The sequence below is a fragment of the Cheilinus undulatus genome, linkage group 8, assembly GCF_018320785.1.
Source record: "Cheilinus undulatus linkage group 8, ASM1832078v1, whole genome shotgun sequence".
Lineage (NCBI taxonomy): Eukaryota > Metazoa > Chordata > Actinopteri > Labriformes > Labridae > Cheilinus > Cheilinus undulatus.
Genome location: NC_054872.1, coordinates 8,015,449 through 8,042,835, shown reverse-complemented (window position 1 = coordinate 8,042,835; position 27,387 = coordinate 8,015,449). Strand labels below are relative to the sequence as shown.

Below are 27,387 nucleotides of genomic sequence, written 5' to 3'. Positions count from 1 at the left end.
TGTATGTAAAAATACAGCAAAGCTTAGCTGAACACTAGTCTGCTTATGCACCTACATGTCTGTATGTAAAAATACAGCAAAGCTTAGCTGAACACTAGTCTGCTTATGCACCTACATGTCTGTATGTAAAAATACAGCAAAGCTTAGCTGAACACTAGTCTGCTTATGCACCTACATGTCTGTATATTAACGATAAAAAAGGTGGTATTGTGATCTCTTATTTCTGCAATATAAAAAAAAAACAGGATGTTAACCCAAACAAATGCAGTGAGTTTCTAAAATCTTAATCCTGTGGTTGTTATTTTGGGATTTACATCTATTTTCTCATTGACCACTCTATATAAGGGGAAAAAATGTTGCAATTTGTGACAACAGTACTGTGTTAATTGATGGATATCTTAATTTCAAACATACAAATGACAACTTAAAAAAAAAAGCAGTAGAAAGAAATAAAAACATATTTAATCCTACCCCTTTAATATCAACTTACATTTATCAAACTGCACTGTGAATATACATTACATGACTCAGAGAGAAATACACAAGAAGTTTTTTTTTTTAATTCAAGCATACCTGCTTTATTTACCGTGAGTGTAAAATATTAGAATCCAAACATAAAACAAACTCTTTGTAATAGTTATTATGATAAGATATTAATGATATTAATTGTGATAGATAAACACTGAGAGATCTGCGTTAGCTTTGGCTACATGCAAAATGTTTGGGAATCCAAAAATACATCAAACACTTTTGAAGACTTAATCTGCCAAAAATACTCTAACAGTAGTTGATGGCTAATGCCACAACTTTCATTTGGATGCATGACAATAGTGTAAGTGTGTATAAATTGTACTTTTACTGAGATAGAAAGCTAACCTGACACACATGATAGACTGTTTCATATATCTGTTTCATATATCCATCACACATTCATCTGGGAAACACGAAACCTTTGAGGAAAAAATGTTCTCAGAAGGTGATTGGACAAACATTATGGGCCAATCAGAGAAAGGGACAAAATGAGGTAGACGTGCAGCTCCAGTGCTAACCAGCATTTGGTGTGTCTCTTGATTAGGGCCAAACCAATATGGAATTTTTGGCACCATGGCAAATAAAAAATTCTGATTCACCAATATATCAGCCAATTAAATTTTTATTTGAGTTTCTTTTTTTTAAATTAATAAGATAAATGCTTCTGATCCCTTGAATACTGTTCATATGTGTTTTAAAGATATAAATTGAAGGCAGAACATTTGACTATTATAAAATACTTTAATTGCCAAAAAAATAACTGTCATGAACAAAATGCTGTGTAACCTCTGGGAACTAGGGATGCTGTTATTGGTGGGCATAACATTGCACAGATGTGTATAATGAAGATGTCAGTGAGTGTATTTGCAAATTAGGAATTTATTATTATGTTCATTAGTGGTGTGACAAGACGCTTGTCTCACGAGCCGAGATTTTACACTTTTTTTTATTTTGGAAAAAATAAAAAAGTGAAAAATATGTCTTTTATATGGCTGGAAGTCATAATTGGGAAGCATTCAGGTCTATTCAGGAATGCTTAAACTCCTCTTGTGCTGAATAGGCTATCAACACAGTTTGTCTTGTCAAACTCAGAGTCAACCTGTCTGTTTTAATGCTCCTCAAATCAAACCTTTCATTTTCATTTTCTACCACATCTTTATTTCACTACACTATGCACTCATACAATAATAATAAAAGCATTTAGATTATTTTGAAAGTAATTTAAAAACTGTTTAACTGCATCAGTAAAATCAAATTAACTCTCATCCTCTTTAAGGACATCCATATTTAAAACACTCAAAAGAAATATTTCTGTCAATAAAATGTTTTTTTACATTGATTCAGAGAAATAGATTTTTTTTTATCGTTTTGTGGTCTTTTTTTCCCATATGAGCTTTGACAGTGTTGGACATGACACACAGATTAGCGTGTGTGTTAATGTGTGTGTTGGTGAGCAAGTGTGTGTCTCTGCTCTGCCTGCTGTCAGACAACAAACAGGGCACGTTTAACTCGAGTTAAGAACTTCAGTTTTTGGAGCTAACAATGGACTCTATGGCACTCAAGCAGAGTTTGCTTTGCTAAGTTTACTGCTGCAGTATACAACAGCTCAGCTGTGATGCTATATGGAATAAAAATTTTTGGAAAAATGGGAGCAGTGATATTTCCTGATCAAGGGTTTCTCATGTAAAGAGAAAGTCACAGCCCCACACAGAAGCAGTATCTCAGTTTGTGTGTCTTCCCATTATTTTCTACTTCCTCCTCTGTTGTATCAGTTGCTAGTTGATCTTGATATCAACAGTTTCACCACTACCTTGTTTCAACAGTGAATATTATGGGCAGTACACCATGACTAATGACAGAAAGTATGCATGCATCAGGTCACTAGTATCCATTTTATCAAGCACCATGCTTGATTTGAGAAACCATAATGGTCAAATTCCCTTTTCCCCACTCTCTTTTGTTACTCTGCAGCAGGGATGGGGATGCACTTAAGTTCTTTTGCATTTTAATCATGACGCCCAGGCGTTTGCATGGCTTGGTGAAATCTGTAAGGGAGGTGATGACACTCTTAATCACTCATGCTACAAGGACAGTCATTGGGGAGTTGAGGCAATGAAGCCAACCTTTCTGATTCCTTTCTTCGCAGCCAAAGCTAATCCTCAGATATATGAATCTCCACTGTCTCGCATGTGCCCACGTGTCATCACTTCAAGGTTAAATTAACCTTCATACCTGAAGACTACAGTGACAGCCTGCTACTTCTCTCCACTTTCTGACTGTTGAACCACCTGCCTACTTTCCATTAAGGTGGTTCTTCTAGCAAGGACAAAAGGAAGATGAGGATGACTCAGACACTCAAGCCTGTCTGTAGGGTTAATCAATTAAAGTGAATAAAAAGACAAGGATGTCTAACGGCTTACCATTCTGCTTAGATGGTGGAGACTGCAGGTAGTTTGTAATCAGTCATAAAATGTTAAGTGTTTCATTTTTCCTATGCTCTCAAAAATCAGAGTTTTAACTCAGTCTTTATTCCATCTAAAATCTCAATGTAGAACCAGGAGAAAGTCTAGGTGATATATGAAGTTTTTTAAGGTGTACAGTCATGTGCATAAGTTTCAGGCATGAAGGATTGTAATAATTCATATCTGAGCCAGTTGTGCCACAATCTGGGGCTGTATGGGGCGGAGCCAGGGTCAAGCTGAACACCATGTTGACACACGTCACTTGCCAAAGTGAAGCTCAACATCGCTTTTGTCCGGTGTTTTCACCCCTGGTGATACACTCGGAGACTGCTGGTGGTTTTCAGGCCCTTGGGACAACCGTAGCAGGACAAGGGACTCATGACAACCCTACTACCTGCACCGGTACCCTAGGCCAGGGGTGTCAACCTGAATCACAGCAGGAGCCAGATTCTGAAATAAGGTCTAACCAGAGAGTCAAATAGGGTCAGCATTCAGCCATAAACTGTCAACCTCATTCTCAACAGCAATGAAGTATAAAAACTTAGCACTGATGATAAAATAAAGTCAAAATGATAAGTTTAAGGGCTGAAAATCCTTCAAACTTATTAGGTTAAAACACGAGATTAAAAGTCAAAATATTTTCTTTAAAAGACAAATTTATGGGATAGATAGTGGAAATCATGACTTTAAAAGGTCAAAATATGAGATAAAATTCAATATCATAAGTTTAAAAAGTTAAAATATGATAGAAAATTCGTAATCATGAGTTTAAAGGTCAAAATGTAAGATAGAATTCAAAATAATGAGTTTTAAAGGTCAAAATATGATTTTGAATTTAAATTGTGAGTCTAAAATATTGGATTAAATGTCAAATAAAAAATTGACAAGGTCAGAATGTGAGATAAAATTCAAAGTTATGAGTTTTAAAAGTCAAATATTAGTTATAATTGAGAATCTAAAATTGTGAGCTGCAGAACTGAAAATATGAAATATGTATTGAATACACAAATTAATTTATCATACACATTCCTGATTTTTTTAATCTGATCTATCTAATTTTCACGAATTAACAATGTTTTAAATCATCCACTCTAAATTACAATTTTTATGCTGGAGGAAATCTGCAGACCTCATACTGCCGGGGCCAATTAAAATATTTATATATGATACGATCTTGCGGGCCGAGTATATCTATTCCATGGGCCAGATTTGGCCCCTGGCCTTGTGTTTGACACCCCTGCTCTAGGCCATGCTTACTTGCCACATCCACCACTTACTCCGCCCTAAAGGTGTGGACTGTCTTTTTTTTTCCAACAGATTATTTCCCCATGCCCCTGGTAATGTGCAAGGACATCCAGAGCATAACCGGGGTTGTGTCAATCCTCCTTTCCGCCTGATGGTGGCGGCCTCAATTTCTGGCCCAACGATGCTTACAGGTTCTGGGCAGAACTGTGTAATTTCAAATGAGATTACTTATTATTTCTTTACAGAAAAAGGGCAAATGTCTTGAATTACCAGCTGAAAAATAAAGAGCTATGGCTTTGCTTTTAGTCCATATCCCCCAGCTCAAACCAGAATACCTATGTTTTATAAATGCAGTTAGACAGTGTCATTTATCATGGCTGAAGTGAAATGTAAAAACAGAGTCATGGGCTGTGAGATTTACAACTATAGAAGCACATCTACACTAGAGTTGCACAGTTAGTAGTAATTACATCTTTATTAATGTTTGAGTATCTCCATTTTACATTGCAAAGTCTGAATTTATTGTAGTAGATAATACTTTTGTAAACAAGCAATGCTTTCTTACTCAACACATGCCTACACTTTTAACCATTGGATGAAAACCTGAGCAAAATAGCCATGCTTTCACACCATTTTAACCTTACGATCATTATCAGACACATGTGAATTTATAAGTGCCATTAAAGTGGTGAAAACAAAACTGTTTTTATTTGTAGAAACATGTGAAAATGTAAAAAAAACAAAAGGAGGTGCTCATGTAGCTGTGAGTTATGGTTAATATGCAGCCTTTCATATTTTTGTATTTGTCACACCTCCCATTGTTATTGCAGTATACAAAGACCAGTGTTATCACACGTGGCATTTGGTTCTTAAAGTGTTTAAATGCAGTTTCCATCTTTCTCCTCCATGCCTTTTGTGGTTTGACTCTTCCAGATCAAAGCTGACTGCTTCTGCAAAGAGGAAGCCGAGTTGTCAGATAGCGCTGGCTTGTTGACCTTGGTGAAGTTGAGCTGATGGCTGAGCTCACAGTCTTGGAGTGAAGTCTGCAACTTAGTGCGATCACAGTATTTGCTTTCAGCTGTACCAGCAGGTCAGTGGTGAGTGGTTTGTTGAGCTGAAGCTAAAGCCAGAGAGCTAATGGTCTCTGTGTAAGTGCTGGTGATGTTCATAATTAACAGTGCCGTGGTAGTAATTTAATGAGAGAGATTTCATCCAGTCTGTCTCTTTTTCTTCATATAATGACCAAATCTTAAGATAATTACAGAAACTGAATGCAGTGTGGAGATAAAACTGTCTCATTCCCTCATCAATAGCTGATTGAAGCCTCTGCCTTCCTTTCATGTAAAAACAGGAGTCAGCGGAGCAGATAGGCACAGAGGAAGTTCATTGTCTGAACTGGCAAAAGAAGGAGAGGCAGCATTCACACTGGTAATTCAGTGAGACTGTGCAGAATAGCTTGTTGGATGAATAGATGACTGCTCAGACTGCTGTGGTAGATATAGTCGCTATATTTATCTGCTGTGAGGGTGAGGTGATATTGTTTGTTTACTTGTTTATACAGAAAGCCTTGAGAGAGCTCAGCTGGCTGTGTCAGAGGAAATGACAACAAGTGGACAATATCCCTCCCTCTAGTCTTCCTGGCTCTCAGCTCAGCAGGTAGAGCAGGTAGCCATTTGCAGAGGCTGTAGTTCTTGTCGTTCTCTCTGAATCTGCAGGTTCACATCCTGATCCTGGTCGCTGCATATCCACTCGCTGCACTCTAACTCCTGAAACTTCCTGTCTCTCTTCAGCTCTTCTATCCATTAAAGGTAAAAGCCCCCAAAATAAATACTAATATAACAAAAAGAGAGACAGGAAAATAGAGTGTACTCTTAATGCCATTCTCAAGTCTCCTTTTTTGTTAAACAGACTTAACACGGATGATTGAGGAAGCTCCTGCTTCCATATCTGATATCACTTATCAGGATATCTGCTGACAGTTAAAATGGGGATGGAAACATTTACTGTAATACTTAGAGGCCAGACCCTTATCAAAGGATACTTGATAGTTTCTGAGAATGATGAGACTCTCATCCTTTTCTACTAATGAGTCACAAATGTTACTAATCAGGATAACTTCTAGTAAAACAAAGATAGACTCGACTGAAGAGCAGACATGGGTAAATATTACCCAATGGAAGTTTAAAAGTGTTAAAGCGGTTGTATACTGAGGGTTTGTCTCTGCAAAGTGAAATCATGAAGCTGAATATTTTTGGGGGGAAAATGGTCTTTTGATATATTTTTTAAAGAAGTGGAACTGAAGAATAAGAGAGTCTTTTGTGTGATCCATAGTTGTGTTGTCATTATTTTCAGCTGCCATTATTGCTTTCGCTCATGTTCACTACAGTGGCTATTCAGTACCATTTATCATGTCTGGATAGTTGTCCCTTAAATAGATCAATGTTCACACATTTGGTGCTCTGAAATAGTAGGATGTAGTTGACTTGAATTTCAATAGCCTCATTGCCTAAGCCATATTTCACATATTTTACCCTTTTAAGACAAGTTTATATTGTTCTCAGAGGTCCCCAAAACATGCTTGTGAAGTTTGTGGACAAAAAAAAAACAAAAAAAAAACAAACCTCTATTTCAGCCCTGCTCAGAACAAGCTGTTTCTGTGTCTGTGGCTTTAAACGTTAGAGCTGTCTGATGCCGCCTTTGACCCCGCCCCTCTCAGGAAATGGATGTGGCTTGGATGGATGGGGTTCTCCTGATCCTCCTCTCAGCTGGCAGATGAAAGGAGGATCAGGAGAGGAGGGCGAAACTTTCTTCCAAGCAGGGAAGGCCAACTGAACCTGATGGCGGTGCTAACTCCCCATGTGACATCATGATGGGAAAATCTGAGAAGGCTTATGACTTCAGCCCTGTAGAAGAGAAGAAGTTTATTGAAGTCACTACAGATTCAACAATATTATTGCAGTGCAAGTCCAAGACATTGCCAGCATTTTGGATTGTAGTGGAAAGGAGTGGGTGGCACGGCGGTGCGCTGTTGCCTCACAGCATGAAGGTCCCTGGTGTGCTTCCTGGTCAGGGCCCTTCTGTGCGGAGTTTGCATGTTCTCTCCATGCACCCATGGGTTCTCTCTTGGTACTCTGGCTTCCTCCCTCCACCAAAGATATGCTCATTAGGTTAATTGGTGACTCTAAATTAGCCGTACGTGTGAATGTGAGCGTGCCTGGTTGTCTGTCTCTATATGTCAGCCCTGTGAATGGCAATGTGTTTGTGGTACATTTACATGTTTTTGCATGTAGATATGTATGGTGAGGGGTAGAAGGGCCTGAAAATAATATCATCTGCCAAAGGGATGAAAAAGTTTGGGAACCACTGACTTGAGCAGTTATGCTTCGAGGCCATTTCTTACTTCCTGATTATTTTTATTTATTTATCGGTTTATTTGCCAGGGACAATACATAACATAAGTATTGCTGCATTTAATTTAAGTGCAACCAACGCAATGTATAAAAGGCTTGTAGCCAAGGCTATTTTGCAGACCTTGTCCCTAAACGCATTCTGTGCACTGCATGGCACATTTATGTATGACGTCATAGTCACACGCTGATACCAGAGGCTGTAATGTATGGGAGTGGTTCCCAAAGTGGTGATTGGGTCCAAGGTTATTATAGTTAACTAAAACTACAAAACTAAAACTAAAATTTGAAAATCATTTTAGTTAACTGGAACTAAATAAAAACTAAGCTTTTCCAAATAAACTAAAACTGACTAAAACTGTATAGTGTGCTTACAAAACTAACTAATATAACATAAAAATAGAGACTAAATAACCAGTTGTAGCCTTTGGCACAACCATACTGACTGACACCTACACCCAAGTCTGGGAAGTGTAAAATGGCCTGATTTGATTGGTCAAGACTTCACACAGCAGTAGTTTTATGTCTGGAGTTGTATTAAACCTTAACTTTAAATCAATAAAGTGATAAAAGAATAGAGTAGCCTGTTAGAATATGATTTAAAAAATGTGTGATATTCACACGGCCCTGACACGTATAAAAAACAGAAACTAACACTAAATCTAATAAAAACTAAACTAAAACAAAGCATGTTTGCAAAATTAAAACTAAACTAACAAACCAGCAGTAAAAAAGTGAAAGTGAAAACAAAATAAAAAATCCAAAACTATGATAACCTTGATCAGGACCCCTGGGGAGTTGCGAGATGCCTTCCATGAAACAGAGAGTATTTTTAAATGATTTTAGATTGTATAATTTGCACATTTCTGTAGAAATATATGAATACAATTGGCTCAGTTAAAAATGAAAACATGCTAATTTGTTAATATTTATGCTGAAATCAAAGCAATGTCTTTGGCTGAGCAGTGGGGGTCCCCGGTCTTTGTCACAGTTATTTTGGTGGATGAGGGTTTGGGAACCCCTGATCTATGGTGTCCATCAATTTTAACTTATCATTTGCATCACTGCTGACTCTGCAGCAGGACCCATTTTGAAATCAGTTTCTCGCCAAAGGAGGCTTAAACACGTGACTGCAAGAGATGGGTATCGAACCCCCGACCATTAGCATGAGAGATAACCAACCACTGGGTCATAGTAGCACCTCTAGTAAAAGATATAATGGTATGACAGTGCAAGACTGAGTTGAAAGAAACTATTCCTCCAGTGATAATGAAGGAATAGGTCGACCATGTCAGCAGTGGGGCTTGTTCATGTGTTTGAAATGAGGGAGCTTTATTGCAAAAAAAAAAAAAATAAAATCCTGTTCTGCACTTAAATATTGGCACTAACTGTATTCAAAACACCATCTTAAGCTGGGCAATGCGCTTCGTGCTCTAGATTATTTCAGTTTTTATTGGTTACTTGGAATTAGAGTGTTTAAAAATGTGTTGTTCTGGGTTATTCTGAATTGACCAAAAGCTAATCCCCAACATGTATTAATAGCTAGACGTTCCCACCTGCAGTGGTTTATAGGCGTAATTACTAATAGACTGTTCTCCAGACTGCAGTGCAGACTGATAATACTTGTGTCTGCTTCTTGTCCTCAGGGTAAAGTGACCCAGCGGCTGAGCCACACTGCTATTGTGGAACAGAGAGTATAACCAGCACCTATTTAAAGCCCTCAGTGCACCCACTGTAATCACAATCAGCTCTCCTCTGTTCACATGTCAGCTCCCACTCCCCTCAAATCAGCCTTCTTATCAGAAACAGAGAGAGTGGGCTGCCGTTCCACTGTTTACTGCCAAACTGCCTGCAATGCAATCGAAAGCAGGAGAGACGCAACACTGATCAGTAGTCTATGAGGGGGTTGTGTATGTACATATGATTGTCTATACCAATCCCTACGGTAGCCACAGTCACAGAAAAGTGAAGGTTGCAAAAAAAAAATACCATCTTTGTGAGTAGGCCTTCTATTGGCTCACTTGTGTGTTTGTCTTTGTGATGAAGCAGGAGGAAATATGCTCACATCGAGAAACAAAAGAAAATCAGAGGGGTGTGTTACATAAGATCCTCTCTGCATTTGGTATGCTAAAAAGGTGTTAATTATTAAGGCATACAAGGTCAGCCGATGATGATAGTCTCTCTGCCTGTTTCGCTTACCTGGTTCTTTATATCATCTAATAAACAGAGGTAGGATTGAGGCTGAGAAGGAAGGCACTGCAGAACATTTCCAGAGAGAGACATGTTCACTGTGTCTACATCAGATAGAAAGATTAGCAGCTGGGCTTCATTTTAAGTTGTAGTGTTTTGACTTAAAGCAACGATATGTAACTTTTTACATTAAAATAGTCGTTTCAAAGCCAGTCTACTGGTACAGTTACTTTCAACAGAAAGAGTGTCACTTATTTAATTTCCACAGAGCACCCCGATAACCTCAGCACTATGCAGCTTTGACGGCGGGTAGTTCTCTCACAAAAAAGTGTTCATGGCTTTACAGCATGGACTCAGAAACTATATTATCATGATTATATCTGTATTGGCAGATAATCACTCAGAAAGTACAGTTTCAACATCAGTAGACATGGAAATTTTGCAGCAGTAAGGGTTGTGCATGCCAAAGAAAATCCCTGTTTGACAGTCATTTACACCAATATCTGCAGAAGAGATGGACCAGAATGCAGATCTACATTTGTTAGCTTGAAGCTAATACAGAATGGAAATCGCCTTGAGCAGGCTAATAGATTTCCATTGCTTCATTTGAATTTTAACCAATCTACGTTTCTCTCCTGTGCTAAGTTGAAATGATCATTTGTTTGGTCATTTACATAAAAATGTTGAGTAAAAGACGATGTTTCTTACGAGAAGAGAGGTGAAGTTCATGTCTTAGTTCGGCTGTGTTGAGGAGTTTAGTGCATTTGTTTTCTTTTCTTTGATAGCATCAGTAACCTTGCCAAGTTGATGGATTGCCCAGGCTCCATGTTTGTCATCCGGCAAATCTGTCTTGCAAAGATCTCGTCTGCAATGTTTGTGGTATACCAGTATACCAGTTACCAGTTATTTAAGGAGAACCAGCTGGTAGCTAGGAATGGTTTAGTTGTACTGTGAGCTGACAGTAGGGTTGCGAGGTTCATGGTTTTCTTGCAGAATTAGGCTACTTTTTAACGTACTGTCGTGAGTAGATTTTTTTGTCTGTGGGTTGAGTGGACCCATTATTGATGTCTTGTGTATGTATATTTAATATACAAAGCAGAATAAACTACTTTATTTACCCTCAAATACAACTAAATCAACTACAAGAGAAGCAGGAAATCATAGAACATGGCACACAACCAAAGAGCTGCTGTGCCACACTGGCACACAGACATACATGCCACACAGAAGCAGCACGCCTGAGCACACATAAGCAGTATATGTGGTGTGGCAGAGGTTTTACTGGCTTGTTTTAAATTTCCATATTGGGCTAGTTTTGTCACACAGACCTGGCAACGCTGGCCGACAGCAACTTCTGTGTTACTCGCAGGTTAGCTCAGTGAAGTATAGCTGCAGTTTTTTTTTTTTTTTTTTTTTTTCTATAAACGTCTTCAAGTTTGAGTCATAGGTTTGGAACTCTACAAACATGTATGGACTAGTTTGTTATAAATAACCCTTTCTAATGTAGTCAGTTTAACCACAGCTTATAGACATCATGGCAACAAATGAATGATCATACAAATACTCCACGGGTATGCAGTTTTTAAAAACAGGCTGTAGGCACTAGCAGAGTCATATTTGTACAGTATCCTGTAATACTATTGCACCTTTCAGTCAGCATGGCTCCTTGGCTTTTTACAGGATCTTTGCCGGCTTTGCAGCTCCTGTCTGTCAACAAATGTATTAAGTTTGTTGAGTTTTAAGCAGAACAAATAGACCCACCAAAGCTGAAGTTGTTTTTTTTTTACCATCTCCATTTCTTAAACTTAAATATGTGTTCTAAGGACTGAAGTATTCATGTTAGGACTACAGCTAGTTTAATTTTTACACTAAGAAGTTTTTTGTGTCATTTAAATAAGTTTGTCATCCTTTTCAGGTCTGTTGTTTAGTTGGGGAAAATACGTTTAATTTAAAAGTGTGAGTCCCATAAAAAGAGGCACATCTAGCTTTTCTGTACTAAGTTTGTAGCTCTCAAAAAGGCAGATGAAGCTTGGTTTTACATACATGTAAACATCATGTACTTTCACCTGAAGCTTTACTTTGTTTTTCATTATTGGATGTCTGTATTTTATTCAAAGAAATACGTATTTATGGTAAATCTGATGTTTACCTTGGTTCATATCTTCTTCAGACTCAAAAAGACTAACAGTTCATTTACAGGACAGGAAGGAATTTGTGTTACCATGAAAAAGGTGGTGGTTATATATCAACACTGGCATATAGGATATCAGCAAAACTACAGTACCATTCATCTTATTTTTTATCTTAAAAGTCAATGTTGACCTCATGTGTGTCCCTTTGTAGGCGATCTATAAGATGGTGTCATCAGTGATGAAGATGCCTGAGGATGAGTCAACACCTGAGAAGAGGACAGAGAAGATCTTCAGGCAGATGGACACCAACAGGGACGGTAGGATAACTTCATCTACTTTTTTAAAAAAGTGTTTTTTCCTGAAGGCTGGATCAGACTTCATAATTTCTTGTTGTCTTTTGCAATGGCAGCATGTCTGCCTATGTCCTGTCTTAGCTGATGGACTGCAAACACAACACGAGTGATACCGACTAATCATCACACACTGTTGGCATGAGGGTCTTCACAACTGTGTGGGAGAAGAAACAATGGTGGAGTCTTCCTCATCATGAAGAGGAAATAATAGACTGGCTACTCTTCAGATAGTACTTGTAGTACAAATGTAATAACATGTCTACAGAATAAGCCCCTTCAGCCAGGTATGCTGGCTTCACTGAATGTAAATAGAAGATACCTGGAGATTGAAAAAAAAGAAAAAAAAAGTTTGGGTGTGAAAAATTGTTTAATCTCACTTTGTTTAATAAAGATTTAGAGGAAGGGAGAAGATGCTTTCCAATTTAAGATATGCACCACTGACATCAGGTCAGGGTGTCACACTAGACCAATTATATGGTGGCTGTCTTGGATGCGTCGTTGATTATGTCACACTACAGATGCAGCTTTTGTTGTTCCCTGAGTTCATATTTGGGCCAACATTTGACCATAGTTTGCAACAACCCAGTCAGGCCAAAATCTGGCTAAATTCATTTAGTCTGACCTGGCCTTGATTGGCAATGTGAAGGAAAACTGACTGCAGAAAACCTTCGTAAAGGCCCTGCAAAATGAAAATAAATCTGTACTTTTTGTTGTGTGAAAGGCCACTGTGTTATGAACTCCTAGTTCAATTTTCAGTCAAATAAAACATTCTTAAGTTTGTAAAATTAAGTTTCAAAATCATGAAAAATGAGGCAGTAAAATCTGCTCCAGGATGGTGTGGGCGTGCTTGTTGAGTGAGCTGAAGCCACGCCCACTCAGGAGAAATACGACCCTCACAAATTAAGAAAATGTTATAATCTGAATGGAGGAAAGCACTCATGCCATTAGCCTGCCCCTTGACCTTACGTTGACCTTATGATCAGAGCAGCATCCTGACTCTGTTCCAGAGATGAGACAAAGTCCGTTTTCTGGCTGAAATCTCTGTTACGATGCTTTAAATGATCCATAGACCAATGTGGCTGATAAATTTGGCAAATTTACCTCATTATGAACAACAAACCAGCATTTAACTGGCTGTTGACTTTCAATAAGGGCAGTGACATCAGCTAACAGCAGACTGTACTGAGATGAACTGCTCTTTGATTTTATATTATAGTGTTAGAGGTGCGGGGTCATTCCCTACTGTGGACTCATGACATCACCAGCCCACATATTTGCTCCGCCCAAATTAAACTGAGCCAGGAAAGAGGTGAAAAATTTCTAATGGTCTAAATCCAAAATTCAGTCACATGTAGATCTCAGTGTTTTCACATGATTACAACAACCGTATTCCAACATATCTAGCAGGTTAAAACACCAATTTTGGATTTCACTTTACAGGGCCTTTAATCCTTTAAATGACTGGTGGGTCAAGACCAGTTGTAGTGGATCTGGGCAATATATTGAGTTTTTTAAAGATATATTAAAATATAAAGAACAAGGTTATAATGAGTTGTTTATTCTCACATATTTTTCTTATGTTGAAAATGTGCAGCTTGTATGCTGAGTGTCAGTTGGCCCATGTGGAAAAAAATGTCAAAATATATCTATTCTGTATCTCATTATTCAGGTAAAAATATGATTTGTAGTCCATGCCATCCAGCCTTAGTGTGTACCTGCCTGGTCTGAATACTTAATATGCTCCAAAAAACCCTCCACCAGCTCCTGCTGCTCAGAATAAAACAGCCAATCAGAAAGTGCCTTGTGACCTAAGTTGACACAAATGACCTGCTTCTCTACAAAGATACCAGACCAATCAAATCAGATCCATTAGTGTATTAAACCATGGGTTTTCAGTAAAAGGAGGCACAACAAGCATTTAAAGCTTGTCGCTGCCATCTGGCTTGCCAGCAGCTGTTGTCATTGTCCACTACAGAGCCACTTGCAGAGCCCTCCAGCCTGACTTAAGAAATCACACCTGACCGCTCAGATGCAAGCTACAAACAACACACCGCTCCTGTAAAACTGTCTGTAGATGCTCAAGGAGCATGATCACACTGCACTTAAATTTCAGTGGTAACTCTTTGTCAAAGGACACACAGAAACAGGAGGAGGAACAGGGGGATGCTAAGTGAGGCACAAGCAGAAGAAGAAGGCACAGTGAAAGTGTAAAGACTAGAGGAGCAGGAGAAGGGAGGGTGAAGGAACAAAGAGAAAAGAAAAATGCAGAACAAATGTAGCAACACAAAACGAGACGAAGGATTCCTTCTGTTTTTTCTAATGAGAATCACGAGGAGTGAATGACCGTGGCGGCGTGCTGACTGCCTCTTCTGTAAGGCTGGATAGGAGGAACAAGAGCCTGCTCAACATTGCCACCTGGTGGTGGAGCATCATTGGGATGCAGTAGCTCAGGTTTTAAGGAACCAAAGTGAGAAGAGACCAAAAAAAAACCCACAGATATCTTTAGAAATACAATATATAGTGTGGATGGATTTGAGAAATGTTAAAGCTCTGTCTGGGCTCTACATCTTCTGTGAAGAATACAAGGTCCTGTCTGAACAATCCCGAAACAAAACAAAATCAATCCTACTATACACTTACTAATATGAAGCTAATAAAGTTAGCTGAATATACTGGTGTGCCTTTTCAGAGGACATTTCTTCACTTTGTCCTCTAAAGTAGAAGGAGGAATAATAATATTATCCTGTTTCAGGTGTAACATGACATTTTCTTATTCTAATCTCCTTTAGTAATCAGGATATGTGGATAGGTTTTCTTTCATCAACAAAATATGATTAAAATGTTTGCCAGTTACCTTTTTTCCATGGTGAAGAGGAGACAATAACAAGCTTAAAGGATCTTTAAACTCAGACTTAATACATGTTTAGTCCTCAAAAAGGAGATCAAACTAAAATTTAAAGGTGAGCTGCTGAATATTTTGAAATCTGAAATTCTACTACCAAGCACATTAGCATTGTGCATCAAATTCAGCCAGAATGCTTTAACTTTGCTGCCCTCAGTTAAAAAAAAAACACACCAACTGTGGCCGCTGTTACCATTCAGACATAATATTGGCTGCTGCTGAAGGACAGTCATCCTCTTCATCCTCTCAAAGCAGCCGTGAAAGCTGGGCTGAACCTTGTATCAGTCCTGTTAGCTTAAAAATAATAACAAAATCATTTCAGGTTTATTCTTTGAAACCATCCGGGTTAAAATGCCAACTAAAAGAGGTCAGAAAGGAAACATTGTGATGTGCTCAAGGTTTCCTAAAAATAGTAGAAAGGTATTGAGATTATTTTTTTATCATTCAGAGCATTAAAGAATTATTGACAAGGGTAAAAATATCAATCAGAATTTTTTTATCCCTATTTCTACTTTGAAAGCACTCTGCCACACACAAAGGTCACACAGAGTGGCCTGGTTCAGTTTGGTACGGCACAGTACTTGCTTATTTGTGCTAAAAAGTTGGAAAGAGTCTCAAATAAATGACCTGCACTGGCATACTTTTTTAGCACCCTTCTGTTGGGTTTGGGGTTTACCATAGCAAACCATACCTAACTGTACTCAGTCAAACCAGACCACCTGTCGGAAACACAGCTATATAGGTCATTCATTCAAGTATGACAATATTTTCAGTTTTTTTTTAATGGCCTAAAAGGAACCTGACATGATCAGACAAATTCACCTAGCTGGATATTTCTAGTATATATAGTGAAAAAAAAACTCACTAGATATCTGCATCTTGAGTAAATTTGCTTATAAACTCACCAGGAGGAGTCATGTTTTGGTCTGCACTGGTAGTGTGACATCATTTGGCCAGAGCGCTCCTCAGCTGTGCCTACACAGAAACCGACCTGCTCCGGCACACACCGTCAAAACTTTCATACCAGAGTTTGCTGCATGTTGGCTTTGTCTCCCTGCTATCTAAGCCCCGTCATCCTTCCTAAGTTTTACCTCAGTGAACCTCCCTACTAGTGACTTGATTCAGAGTATAGTGGGAGCATGCCGGGATCTTTTCAAAATAAAAGTGTTATGTATAAACGAACGGAGTTTCTGCGAAGAAATGCTAAAGCGTGCTTTTATTTTCAAAAGCAAATACTTTAGTGTTTTTATTCTGTGTTAATCTTCACCTGCAACATTTTGTACTGGTGTGGAAACAGAAAGCATCATAAATAGTAGAAGTTTGGTGAACAGCTATTATAAACAGATTTTTAGCTCGTAGCCTTCATCATCACGTGGATGTACATGTTTACTACAACAAGGTAAATATGGCTCTCTATTTATCATTTGCAAGTCTGTGTTGACCGTGTGACAAAAAAATAGATGAGACGAGACCTCAAATGTCAAAATTCTCTGCGCGTGAGACACGTGTATGTGACAAGCAGCCCTGACAAACGCTGCCAGTCTGAAACGGCGGGTTAAGGCATGGCTAAGTGACATCACACTACCAGTGCAGATCAAAACATGGCAGCCTTCTGGTGAGTTTACAGGATCAAATTTACTCAAGATGTAGATATCTAGTGAGTTTTTTGTTCATCATACATATTAGAAATACCCATATCTATCCAGCAAGGTGAACTTGTCAGATCATGCAGGGTTCCTTTTAGAGATAGACCGATACTGATACCTATTATTAGTAGTCAAGGAGGCTAATAACCGATATTTAGAGCCGATATTCATTTGCCGTAAAAGTGAAAATATTGGCATCAGAAATTTTGAATAGTACAAACTCCAACACTTAACTTCGTTCAAGAGACTATTCATCCCTGAACACTATGCAGTTCATGTAGGCTTTATGATGCAGTTACATTATGTCTTAAGTCTTGAACAGCAATATCCTGCTCCTCTCTACAAGAAACTATCAAAGACAGCTTCAGGACACACTTCATCTAACAATATGTCAATTCTGCTGCTTGGGGTCTCTCAATCAACACAGAAAAAGGTCAAGTAAAATAACTTGGTAGTTAAACAGCCATTATTGCCCTACAGTTTTCTGTCAGACAGACGGTGCTTTGCTGTCGGTTTCTGCAGCTTCCCATGTGGCCTACACACACACACACACACTCACACACACACCCCATTCTCTAGCCATCCCCTCAACATACTTCCCTGCAATAAAACTAACTGAATTTTAGTCTCTCTCTCTCACACACACACGTCTTACTATAATCACTTATGACTTCCCTATCAATATTATCAGCAACCTTGTTTCAAGTGATTAAACCGTTAAAAACACTAAATAGCCTACAGCATCTTCACTTTAATAATCAGTGTTTATCAGAGGAACAGACAGGGGGCGGTAATGCACCAAAGTGATGGATGCCTACCGCTGTAAAACTGAAGAAGAAGGAACAGACAGCTGCCACTAACATATTGGGCCTCACAGTAACGTTAGTTACGTAGTTGTAGAGTTTCTCATGTGGCTTCCACACAAACACACACTATTCTCTACCATAACAGACATTCTCCCTATTGCTTCAGTCTGCTGAGCGTCTAGAGCCAGAGGAGGAGAAAGAAGACCGGTGGGCTAACGTTACGCTAAAAGCTAATCAGCCTTCACCTCAACATGCTTTCCTGCAATAAAACTGGACTGAATTGAGTTCATTAGGTTTTTACTCTCTCTCACTCACACACATATTTCTACTATCACAGACTATTTCCATATCGATATTATCAGCAACCTTGTTTCCAGTGATTAACAGACACGTCTGGTGGAACTGGGAGCGAGCAGAGCTGCCGCTTATGTTTATGTAACGTTATTGGGCTCACAGTAATGTTACTAGTAGTTGTGAGTTGTAGAGGACTGGGGTTTTTATTACAATTTCAGGAGAGTCTGCTGTCTTTCTTACCTTCGAAATATATATTTGCACTCCGGAGCTTCTCCACTCTGCAAAACTTTTTCTCCTCTCCACCATGTGTGAGAGCATTGCGCATACACAGCTTTTCACTGCTGATTGGCTGTTACCCGTCCAGTGGCTCTGCATGTAACCAATCAGAGGGTGCTGTAGTTGGCGCCAATAATTATAAAAAAATAAAGACAAGAAAAGGACGTTAGAGTCATGTCTAATCTGCACCGCTCACTTTCTTAGTAAAGACACTGATGGCATTTTTTATTGAGCCGAAGCCAAAGCTAGTGCTGTTAGTCATAAAAACCAGGAAAGAAATAAGTTTGTTCACTAGTTTTTCACCAATAATTTGACCTCCTTTTCCAAAAAGTTAAATTGTTGTTTGTAGCATTTTCTCAAACCACACATTGAATAGTACACAGATTAATTCACTGATTTAAACAGTCCAACCATTGGGTAAAGGGTGGCCTACGAAAAAGATGAAAACAAGTCCCATATTGCTAAAAAAATATAAATTATGTTAAAACCCTGCTTCAAAATATGTTTTACTCTGAAGACTAAGTTCGTAGTTAAAGATAATTAAAAAAAAATAGCTCAATTTATTAAGATTTATGAATAAATGATACGTTATGTTTTTTGAGTTTTTATTGGCCTTATTTATATCAGTTTAATAATTATGTATACTGCTGCTTTTATAAGTGAAAAGTATCAAGTCTCTGTATGATACTGGTCCTGTATTTACTTGGTATTGAATTGATATTAAATTTTGCCCACCACTAACCTTTGCTCACACAGAGCTGACATATAGAGACAACTGGTGTCATGCTCACACATACCTATGGGCAATTTAGCATCACTGGTCAGCCTAATGAGGATTTTTTGGTAAGCTGAATTGCCCAGAGAGAACATACAAACTCCACACAGAAAGGCCCGATCAGGAGGAGTTGAACCAGGATTGTTGGAGCCACTGTGCAGCCTATGAGGGAAAATGTGACTTAAAGTCATTATTAAAGTGGACGGACTTTTTGACTAAAACTGCTAAAAAATGTATTTGAGTTTATTTGTACCTTCATTCTCTGCATGCATTCACTAATAATTAATGGAGCCATGTATTAGGTCTCCTAATATTGGGATGATGTTTTGTGTGTTTCAGGTAAGCTGTCCCTGGAAGAGTTCATCAAAGGAGCGAAGAGTGACCCCTCCATTGTCCGCCTGTTGCAGTGCGACCCCAGCAGTGCTGGACAGTTCTAAACCTAAGGCATCAGCACAATCTGTAAGACACAATTTCAGTATTTGCTCCTGCAGTGTAAAAAACCCCAGTAAAAGCTTGTGTTCACTAAACTTTCCAAAGACAGCAAAGTGTTTCAGGTTCAGCTAGGTGAGAATATGAAGGCGCTTTGGTGTTAGTTTGAGAGAGAGCCTTCAGCAGGAAAGCGGAGGATCAGCCTCAGGAATGACGGTGTTTCTCCTACGAGCAGCCAGGCCTCCGAGGCGGTGATGATTTCTGCTCGAGGAAAGTTATTCAGAGACTGTGGGCAACATGCGAGATGTGGGCTGGGTCATCCACCATGTCACTGGCCTTGTTACTGTTTGTAGATCGTGGAAAGGTATTAGAGACTTTGTGGGAGGTGGTCTGTGAATGTGGAAAAGTTGTGGAAGGTGCTGATGCTCTGAAGAAGCTTCTTATATTTAAAGCCCCCATGTGTAGGATTTGTCCTTTTCTGTAGCACTGTCTTCACAGGCAAGATTCAAGTTCTCTCAGAGAATGTCAGCTCTCTACTAAAGTTTAAACCCAGGCATCTGTATTGCCTCCTGGTGGGAATCTATGACATTATGAGGCTTAATGAACTGCTTTGTGAAGTCAAAATGTAATTATTCAGTTCTGTGACAGAGGTTAATAAATCAACAAGTTAGGGTCTAAATATGAAGCATTATTGTTAGTGTTTTGGTCCCTCTAGAAAACTAGAGGAAACAGTGATCACAAAATAATCTCCTACTTACTTAGAGCGTATTTTTGGAGGCTTTGTTCGAGGGATTAAACTTTATATAACTGCTGTTAATACTGTGGAGGATAGGAAAATGCTGGTCTCATTCTTGGCCACTCTTTTACTCCATATTGTAAGCTAAATCAATAAAATATGAGAGATATTTTAAGTCCAATACATGTATTAAGTCAATACATGAGTCAAACATTTTAGTTATCGTTTTAATTATATTTTTGTGATGTCTTATTTACTGTCAAAGCACAGGATTAATGTGTGTCCCCGTAGAGAAGAGCTCTTTAAAGCAGTCCAACGACTCTAGTTTGGACCCCGGATAGAGAAAAACTTACACCAGAACAACAACATTGAGCCAGACTTTACGAGGATATGCAGGCAAACATGTCATTTCATTTTGTTTTGCCATGATAATACAGATTTTGGTTGTTTTTTTAAAAAACATTTTAAAAGATGAAGATATCCTCATGGGAAACTCAGCTTTCTTGATAATATTCTATGAAAATACTCTGATAAATAAGTCAGAATCTCAAGAAAACAACCAGAATTTACTCCTTGTCCAGCAAAACAGTAAAAAAATAAATAGAAAATAAAACATCTCACCTAAAACTTGTATACATCCTTGCTGCTTGCAACAATTTTTTTCCAGGCACCAAGTAATGACTGACTGAAAGCAGCTTCACGACCCACTTTTGGGTCCCACCCACCAGTTGAGGACCAATGTCCTTAAGTTCCTATGTCTTTCTGCTTTTTAAGATACCCTGGGGCCTGTACATTGCTAAATATAAACTGTTTTTTGGCATGTGCCCATGGATTTGTAAACTGTGCATACATTTGCATGCATTGTGCATGATTTAGCATTATTAAGGCCATAATGACACTGTGCTAACAGTTTGCAAAACTTGTAAGCCGTTGGGTACTGATGTGCAAACAGATTTTTATTTTTTCTGACTAGAACTGTAAAATCAAAATGTATGAGGAGAAAAAAAATGCATGTTTTATTAATGCTGGGTCTTTATATCAACATATGTAAGAGTAAGGTCCAGTCCTGCCATCTTAGCAAAGTGTGATACAAATAAAGATTGAGTACATCAAAGCAGCTTGTCAGCCAAATAATGAGCACCGACATCTGGTACTTCTCTGTAGTATAAGGTTTTTTTTTCTAAGGAATCTTACTTCAAAATTATTCCAAATGACCGATCTGTCTCTCAAATCTTGTTCACTTTGAGGTTCCTTGTCTACTCCTCCCTCTTCCTTGTTCACTCTTAGGTTATAACCACTCACTCAGGGAGTGGTTTTGCTCTCTGGAGATTCATCTGATTGGCCCTCGTGTCCAGGGCTCCATCTGATTAATCAAACCTGGCCTGCTGATGTAGTGCATGGCTTTTGTATATGTTTTTCCTATTTCATTATCTCCTACAAATCTTTTGCTGTGAGTTCATAACACATTTAATGCAAAACGATAATGAAAGTGTAGGTGATGGCTCAGCCTTGTGCTGCACAATTAATCTAATAGCAATCGCAATGCCAGGCTGTGCGATGATATAACCGCTGCAAGTACTTTGGTATTAAGTAGTACTTAAAAAGTTTAGAAAAATGCCTGCAGAGTGGTAGTTTATAATAGTGCCACTATTGTAAATTGCTAAAGTACCTTAATTTTCTAAATAAGGAAAAAGCAGTGCTGTAAAAACCTCAGGTTTGATTTTTTTTATGATTCTTAATATTTGTATGTTTAGATTTGAGAAATATACACTTCACAACTATTACTATTGTCTGCCATAGTTGCAAGTAGCCTCAAGATACTATTTATGCATTACATTAGTGGTTCTCAACTGGTGGGTTGGGACCCAAATGTGGGTCATGGATCCCTTTTTAGTGGGTCGCAAATGTGTTCCTAGCAAAAGTTGCTCCAAAAAGTCCATGAAACTCATTTAGCATGTTGGAGGTCCAAACTGCACTATTTAAGATCAAAAATCCAACTGGACAAAGAAATCAGAAATCTGGGTTACAATCTCTCAATGATGAGTTGATGGTTGGTCCTGATGCTTGACCAGTTGAGAACCACCGTATTTAGGGGTGTAACGGTTCACAGAGGTCCCAGTTCATTTTGTACCTCAGTTTTGGGGTCACGATCCGGTTCATCCATAAAAAATATAAATATTTATAATTCTAACAGATTTATAATTCTAGATTTACCTCACTTATTGTTGTTATTTTTTCTTTTACTTAATGTTAGTGCAGCTAATATTTTATTTAGAAGTTGGAAATGTAAATATGAATCAACTGATCAATCCTCTGGTTGTCTAGTTTTATTAAGAACGATCAGTGGCAGCTGGTGCAGCCTGTGAGGTATTAAACATGAGACAAAAAGGAGGAAAAACAAAATTATATGTCAAACAGAAAGCAAACCAGAAAACAGCCCAATATCTCCTGGTTTACAAAAGTAAAATAAATACATTTTAAAGTACAATTTCATGCTTTTTAAAATAGTGTGTCATATTTATGATTTATGAAGAGTGCTGTAACAGTGTATGTATTAAAAAAACAAGCTGGTGCCATCAATCCTGCGCAAAATCCTGTCTCATGTGTGTCAGTGGGGGATCCTAGACTAGCTCATGCAAACACAGGATGGTACGTTACAACAGAGTCTGAGCAGAGCGCTTCAATACGCTTTTGTTGTCACTGTTTTCTACTTCTACCAGTCCATGTATATTCTTTAAAATGTATCAGCAGCGGTAATATCTTTGACTATCTCTGCTCTCACACCCCAACGTTCTTTAGAAACAGCGCAGAGATGTAACCTGGCACACCAGATGAATTTGTTTCACACATCCGTCAGGAAAAACCTCCCATAAACAGTGTTTGGGAAAGGGCAGAGTGAAGAGAGCTGCATAACGTGAAGCATGGTGACTATAGACATGTCAGTACATGACTTTTGACGTTTTTGAAAAGAAAACGACTCACTGCTGTTCTTTTTCTTCGTTTAACGAAGAAATGTCATTAAGTTCTGATAAAACTGGCGCTTTAACAGAATCCAGGCTAATCTCCTCCACCATAATTGCACCGGCCTCTTGTTGCTGCTTGCTTGTATCACGACTCTGCCGCGCCCAGAAGTACTGCCCCTTGATGTCGATTGGTCCTGTCACTTTCTAACCGGGCCCTAACAGTTCAGATGGGAGCTTTGCAAGATGGATTCATCAGTGAGAAACACGGAAACGGACGTATCCATCTGCTTTGCAAAGTTAGCTGAGATGAAGAGAGGGAGAAAAAGGGAAATGGGTATCGCTGCTCTGCCACTCTTGCAGCGGAAGCTAGGAGCTGACTTTTCATCTCTGTGTGTTTTAATATGCCAGCTACTTCCTCTTCTTTGTTGGTGGTTTAATAGCGGTTAGCAACCACACTTACCAGCATTTCTGCTGCCATAAATACTGCAACAGTTGCTTTTATTTTTTTAATTGTTTAGACGTATTTGTAATGGGATTGTGTGCACCTGATGTGACCCTGGAACCATGATGGTTCAGGATGAATACAAAAACCGTTAAACCCCTAACTGTATTATTTTATATTTGCATGAAATACAATATTATCAAGCATAATCTTAGCCTCTAAATACCTATTCTATCATATTTCATGCACACACTTTGTGGGACCTCTGTCTAATCAAAATGATCAATAAATTACTTAAAAATCTTTTTAATACAGGCAGATAAAATAAAGCCCCACAGTGGTTTATCGGTTGCCAAAAAGCCTTAATGTATCAAATGTGATAAAAAAAATATATAAAATTTTATGGCAATTTTTCTTTTTTTGGATTTGGGTAGAAGGTTAAATAAATCACACATCAATACCAAATCTTGCAGCACTAGCTCAGCCCAGGAGGTTAAGCTTGTTAAAGCATAGGCAAATGTAAATTTTTTGGAAACACTTCTAGACCATACTATTGCTTTGTCCTGATTTTAAAAAACGCAATGAGTAATGATAAACCTTCATCGATGTGGATCGTAATTAAGTCCTAATTGTTTGATCCTTATTTGTCTCTTTCAGTGCTTCTGTGGGTGACTCAAAATGCCTTTAACTCTCCACCGAGGAGCAGACTGATAATGAAGAATGAGAAGCTGATGACGATGAAGTAAAAGGCCTTCAATATGCACTGAGGACTTCAAAGATGAGCGAAGGAGCCACATTTTCCAGTTAACACCCCTTAGCTATCTATCTAAACCCTCCAAAGCCCAACAAAGACTAAACCTGAACCTGAACCTGACCTTTCCGAACCCTTAAAACGGTTATCAAAAATCTGCAGATTGTAGTTGACCATGGTCCCTCAGTTCTCCTAAAGGCAGAGTACAGTACAAGGAAAGACAACAGTAGGTTGTATATACAGTATAAACTGTAGTCTGTATCCATGTCATTGTGTGGCTCTCGAGCTCCTGCTAGAGCCACAGAGACCCTCTGTCACTTATGTGTGTATCATAGACAGAGTGTGTGCAGAGACGACGAGAGAGAGGACGGTGTTAAATAACAGCTCTTACTGTAGGTGAGATCTACAAGAGAGGACTCGTGAAGTTTGTCCTTTAGTCAAAGCAAGTTCTGCTTTTAGTTTCCTTCTTTTTCTACTGTGAGAATGTGTACGTGTGTTTGTGTATTTTGCAGACTTGATAGACTTTGTTTGATATTTTGTGCTGGGACAAAATTACATGAAAATGTAATATTATGCTACCATGCATATATGCACCCCAACCTACTGTTTTGATTTTGTGAAGTCTCACTGACATGAAGAAGGATGAAAACATCCCTTTACCTATCATCTGTTCCAGTGGTTTTTTTTTTAAATCAGACTTTGACAGAGAGTTTAAGAGAGCGTTGTCACTGCGCTCTAGCTAAGGGAGAATGGAAAACTAGTTTGTGAAGTCTCTGAGTTCAATGTAGGTACATTAAAGTGCACCTAAATTTGTAAAACTAAAGTCTAGATTGCTCACTTCATAACAAATGTTGTTCAGTAATTATTTTTTCAAACCAAGTTTGTTTCTTTAAGCTTATGCGGAATGTTGAGCATGCAAACCATTTCCTTTTCTGACATGAGAAGAACAGACTCACTTCTTCAAACTTCACTTTTAGATGTTCTTAATTGCCGCATGTTGATTCAGTAGTGAACAGTTGGCTCCAGAGGTGAACAGAATAAATAACACGTATGCATGTGACTCACTCGCATGTGTGTGTTTTGATGTATTTTTATGGATAGCAGCAGCTGATCGGCCAGTCAAAAATCCGGCTCTGTGCCCGCTTCTGTACGTTAGTGTTTTCATCGTTAGTGCTACCAGTCGTCAGTGTTACTGCAGCGTGTGAACTGCCAAAGCTGATAACACTTAGGGATCATACTAAAGAGGAGGACCACAATGCACCACAGTCTTCATACATGAAGACACGCTGTTTAAAGGAGATGCTGAGAGCTTTCTTTGTGTTCAAGTTGGATAATTGTGTCATCATCAGCTGTATCTGACTGTACAGACAGAAATGTACTCTGATTATTTTATTCTTAAGTCATGATGCTGAGGATAAGTTCAGTAGGAAAGCAAGCACACGGTTTACAGTATTACAAACAAGTCAATGGCATGTTAATGACACACCAGTGTAAGTTCTCAGTCAGTGGTTCTCAACTGGTCTCGCCTAAGGACCCACCACCGACTCCTTAATGAGCAATCTCTTCCAAATTTCTTTCAACCACTCAACTTTACCTAAGGAAAAGTGCTGCAGTCTGGACCTTCAGTAAAACAAAATATATGACAGAACAGAGAGATTCAGGGGTGACATACCATGGAGCAAAATCAACATACTGTGCTGTGAAGAAGTTTTTGCCACTTTCCTGTTTTTTGTTTTGTTTTGTTTTGTTTTGTTTTGTTTTAGGTTTTTTTTGTGTATTCGTCACACTTAATTGTTTTACATTTTCTCTGATTTTAATATTTTTTTCAAATGGTGATTTTATTTATCAGGTAATTAAGCCATCCAAACCTACCTGGCCCTATGAGAAAATGTAATTGCCCCCTTGTTTCTTCATGAATTAACTGTGATTTTTTTTTTTTTTTTTTTTTTTTGGAAAGCTGAGTTTAATTTCACTGACCACACCCAGGCCCTATTATTGCCAGTCCTGTTGAATCTAGAAATCTCTTAAATAGAAGCCGTTTGACAAAGTGACGTACACTAAAAGATCTCAGAAAGCAGCACATCAGAGCGCCATCTAAAGAAACTCAAGAACAGATGAGAAACAAATTCACTGACATCTATTGTCTAGAAATGGTTAAACAGACATTTCTAAGGCGTTGGGGCTCCAGCCAACCACAGTCAGAGCTATTGTCCACAAATGGAGGAAACTTGAGACAGTGGTAAGCCTTCCCAAGAGTAGCCAGCCTACCAAAATGACTCCAGGAGTGCATCGACGACTCATCCAGGAGGTCACATGGCAACTTTTAAAAACTTGCAGACCTCATTTGGCTCAGTTAAGGTCCGTGTTCATGATTCAACAATAGGAAAGAGACTGGGCAAAAATGGCATCCATGGAAGAAGTAGAATGTCCATCACTTTGTGACTTCAAGCTCAAGATCACTTGTTTTATGAAGCAGGACAGTGATCCAAAACACACCATTAAATCCACCTCTGAATGGTTTTGAAAAATACAAATGGAGTGGCCCAGTCAAAGTCTGAGCTTAAATCTGATTGAGATGCAGTGATATGGCCTTAAACAGGCCGTTCATGCTTGAAAACCTCTAATGTGGCTGAATTTAACTAATTCTGCAAAGAAGAGTGGGCCAAAATTCCTCCACAGCGATGTGAAAGACTCTTCATTAGTTATCTCAAATGCTTGCTTGTAGTTGTTGCCGCCTAGGGTGGAACAACCAGTGCATTAGGTTTAGGGGGCAATAACTTTTTCAAATAAGGCCAGGTAGGTTTGGATGACTTTTTCCCCCCTTAATAAATAAAATCAGCATTTTAAAACAGCTTTTTTTGTATTTACAAGGATATCTTTGTCTAATATTACAATTTGTTTGATGATCTGAAACATTTAAATGTGACAAATTTAAATTAAAAAACAAGAAATACTTTTCTAAAACACAGCACCCGGTCTTTCTTTGAGTTCGCAGGCCAGACAAAACTGTAATTGCTGGTTATTAAATTGCACAGGATTTCTGCTTT

General features: G+C 38.5%; 1 protein-coding gene across 2 annotated transcripts in view; it reads left to right on the top strand.

Annotated features, from left to right (window-relative positions):
* Nucleotides 1-26,236, top strand: part of LOC121513429 (neurocalcin-delta A) — a 140,666-nt gene extending 114,430 nt beyond the window's left edge. For both annotated transcript variants that reach the window (XM_041793186.1, XM_041793185.1), the window contains 3 exons: nt 12,179-12,284; nt 19,359-19,478; nt 24,247-26,236. In XM_041793186.1, coding sequence (XP_041649120.1) covers nt 12,179-12,284; nt 19,359-19,456 — 204 coding nt within the window. In that variant the 3' untranslated portion in view covers nt 19,457-19,478; nt 24,247-26,236. The remainder of the gene's footprint in view (nt 1-12,178; nt 12,285-19,358; nt 19,479-24,246) is intronic.
* The last annotated feature ends 1,151 nt before the right edge of the window (nt 26,237-27,387 follow it).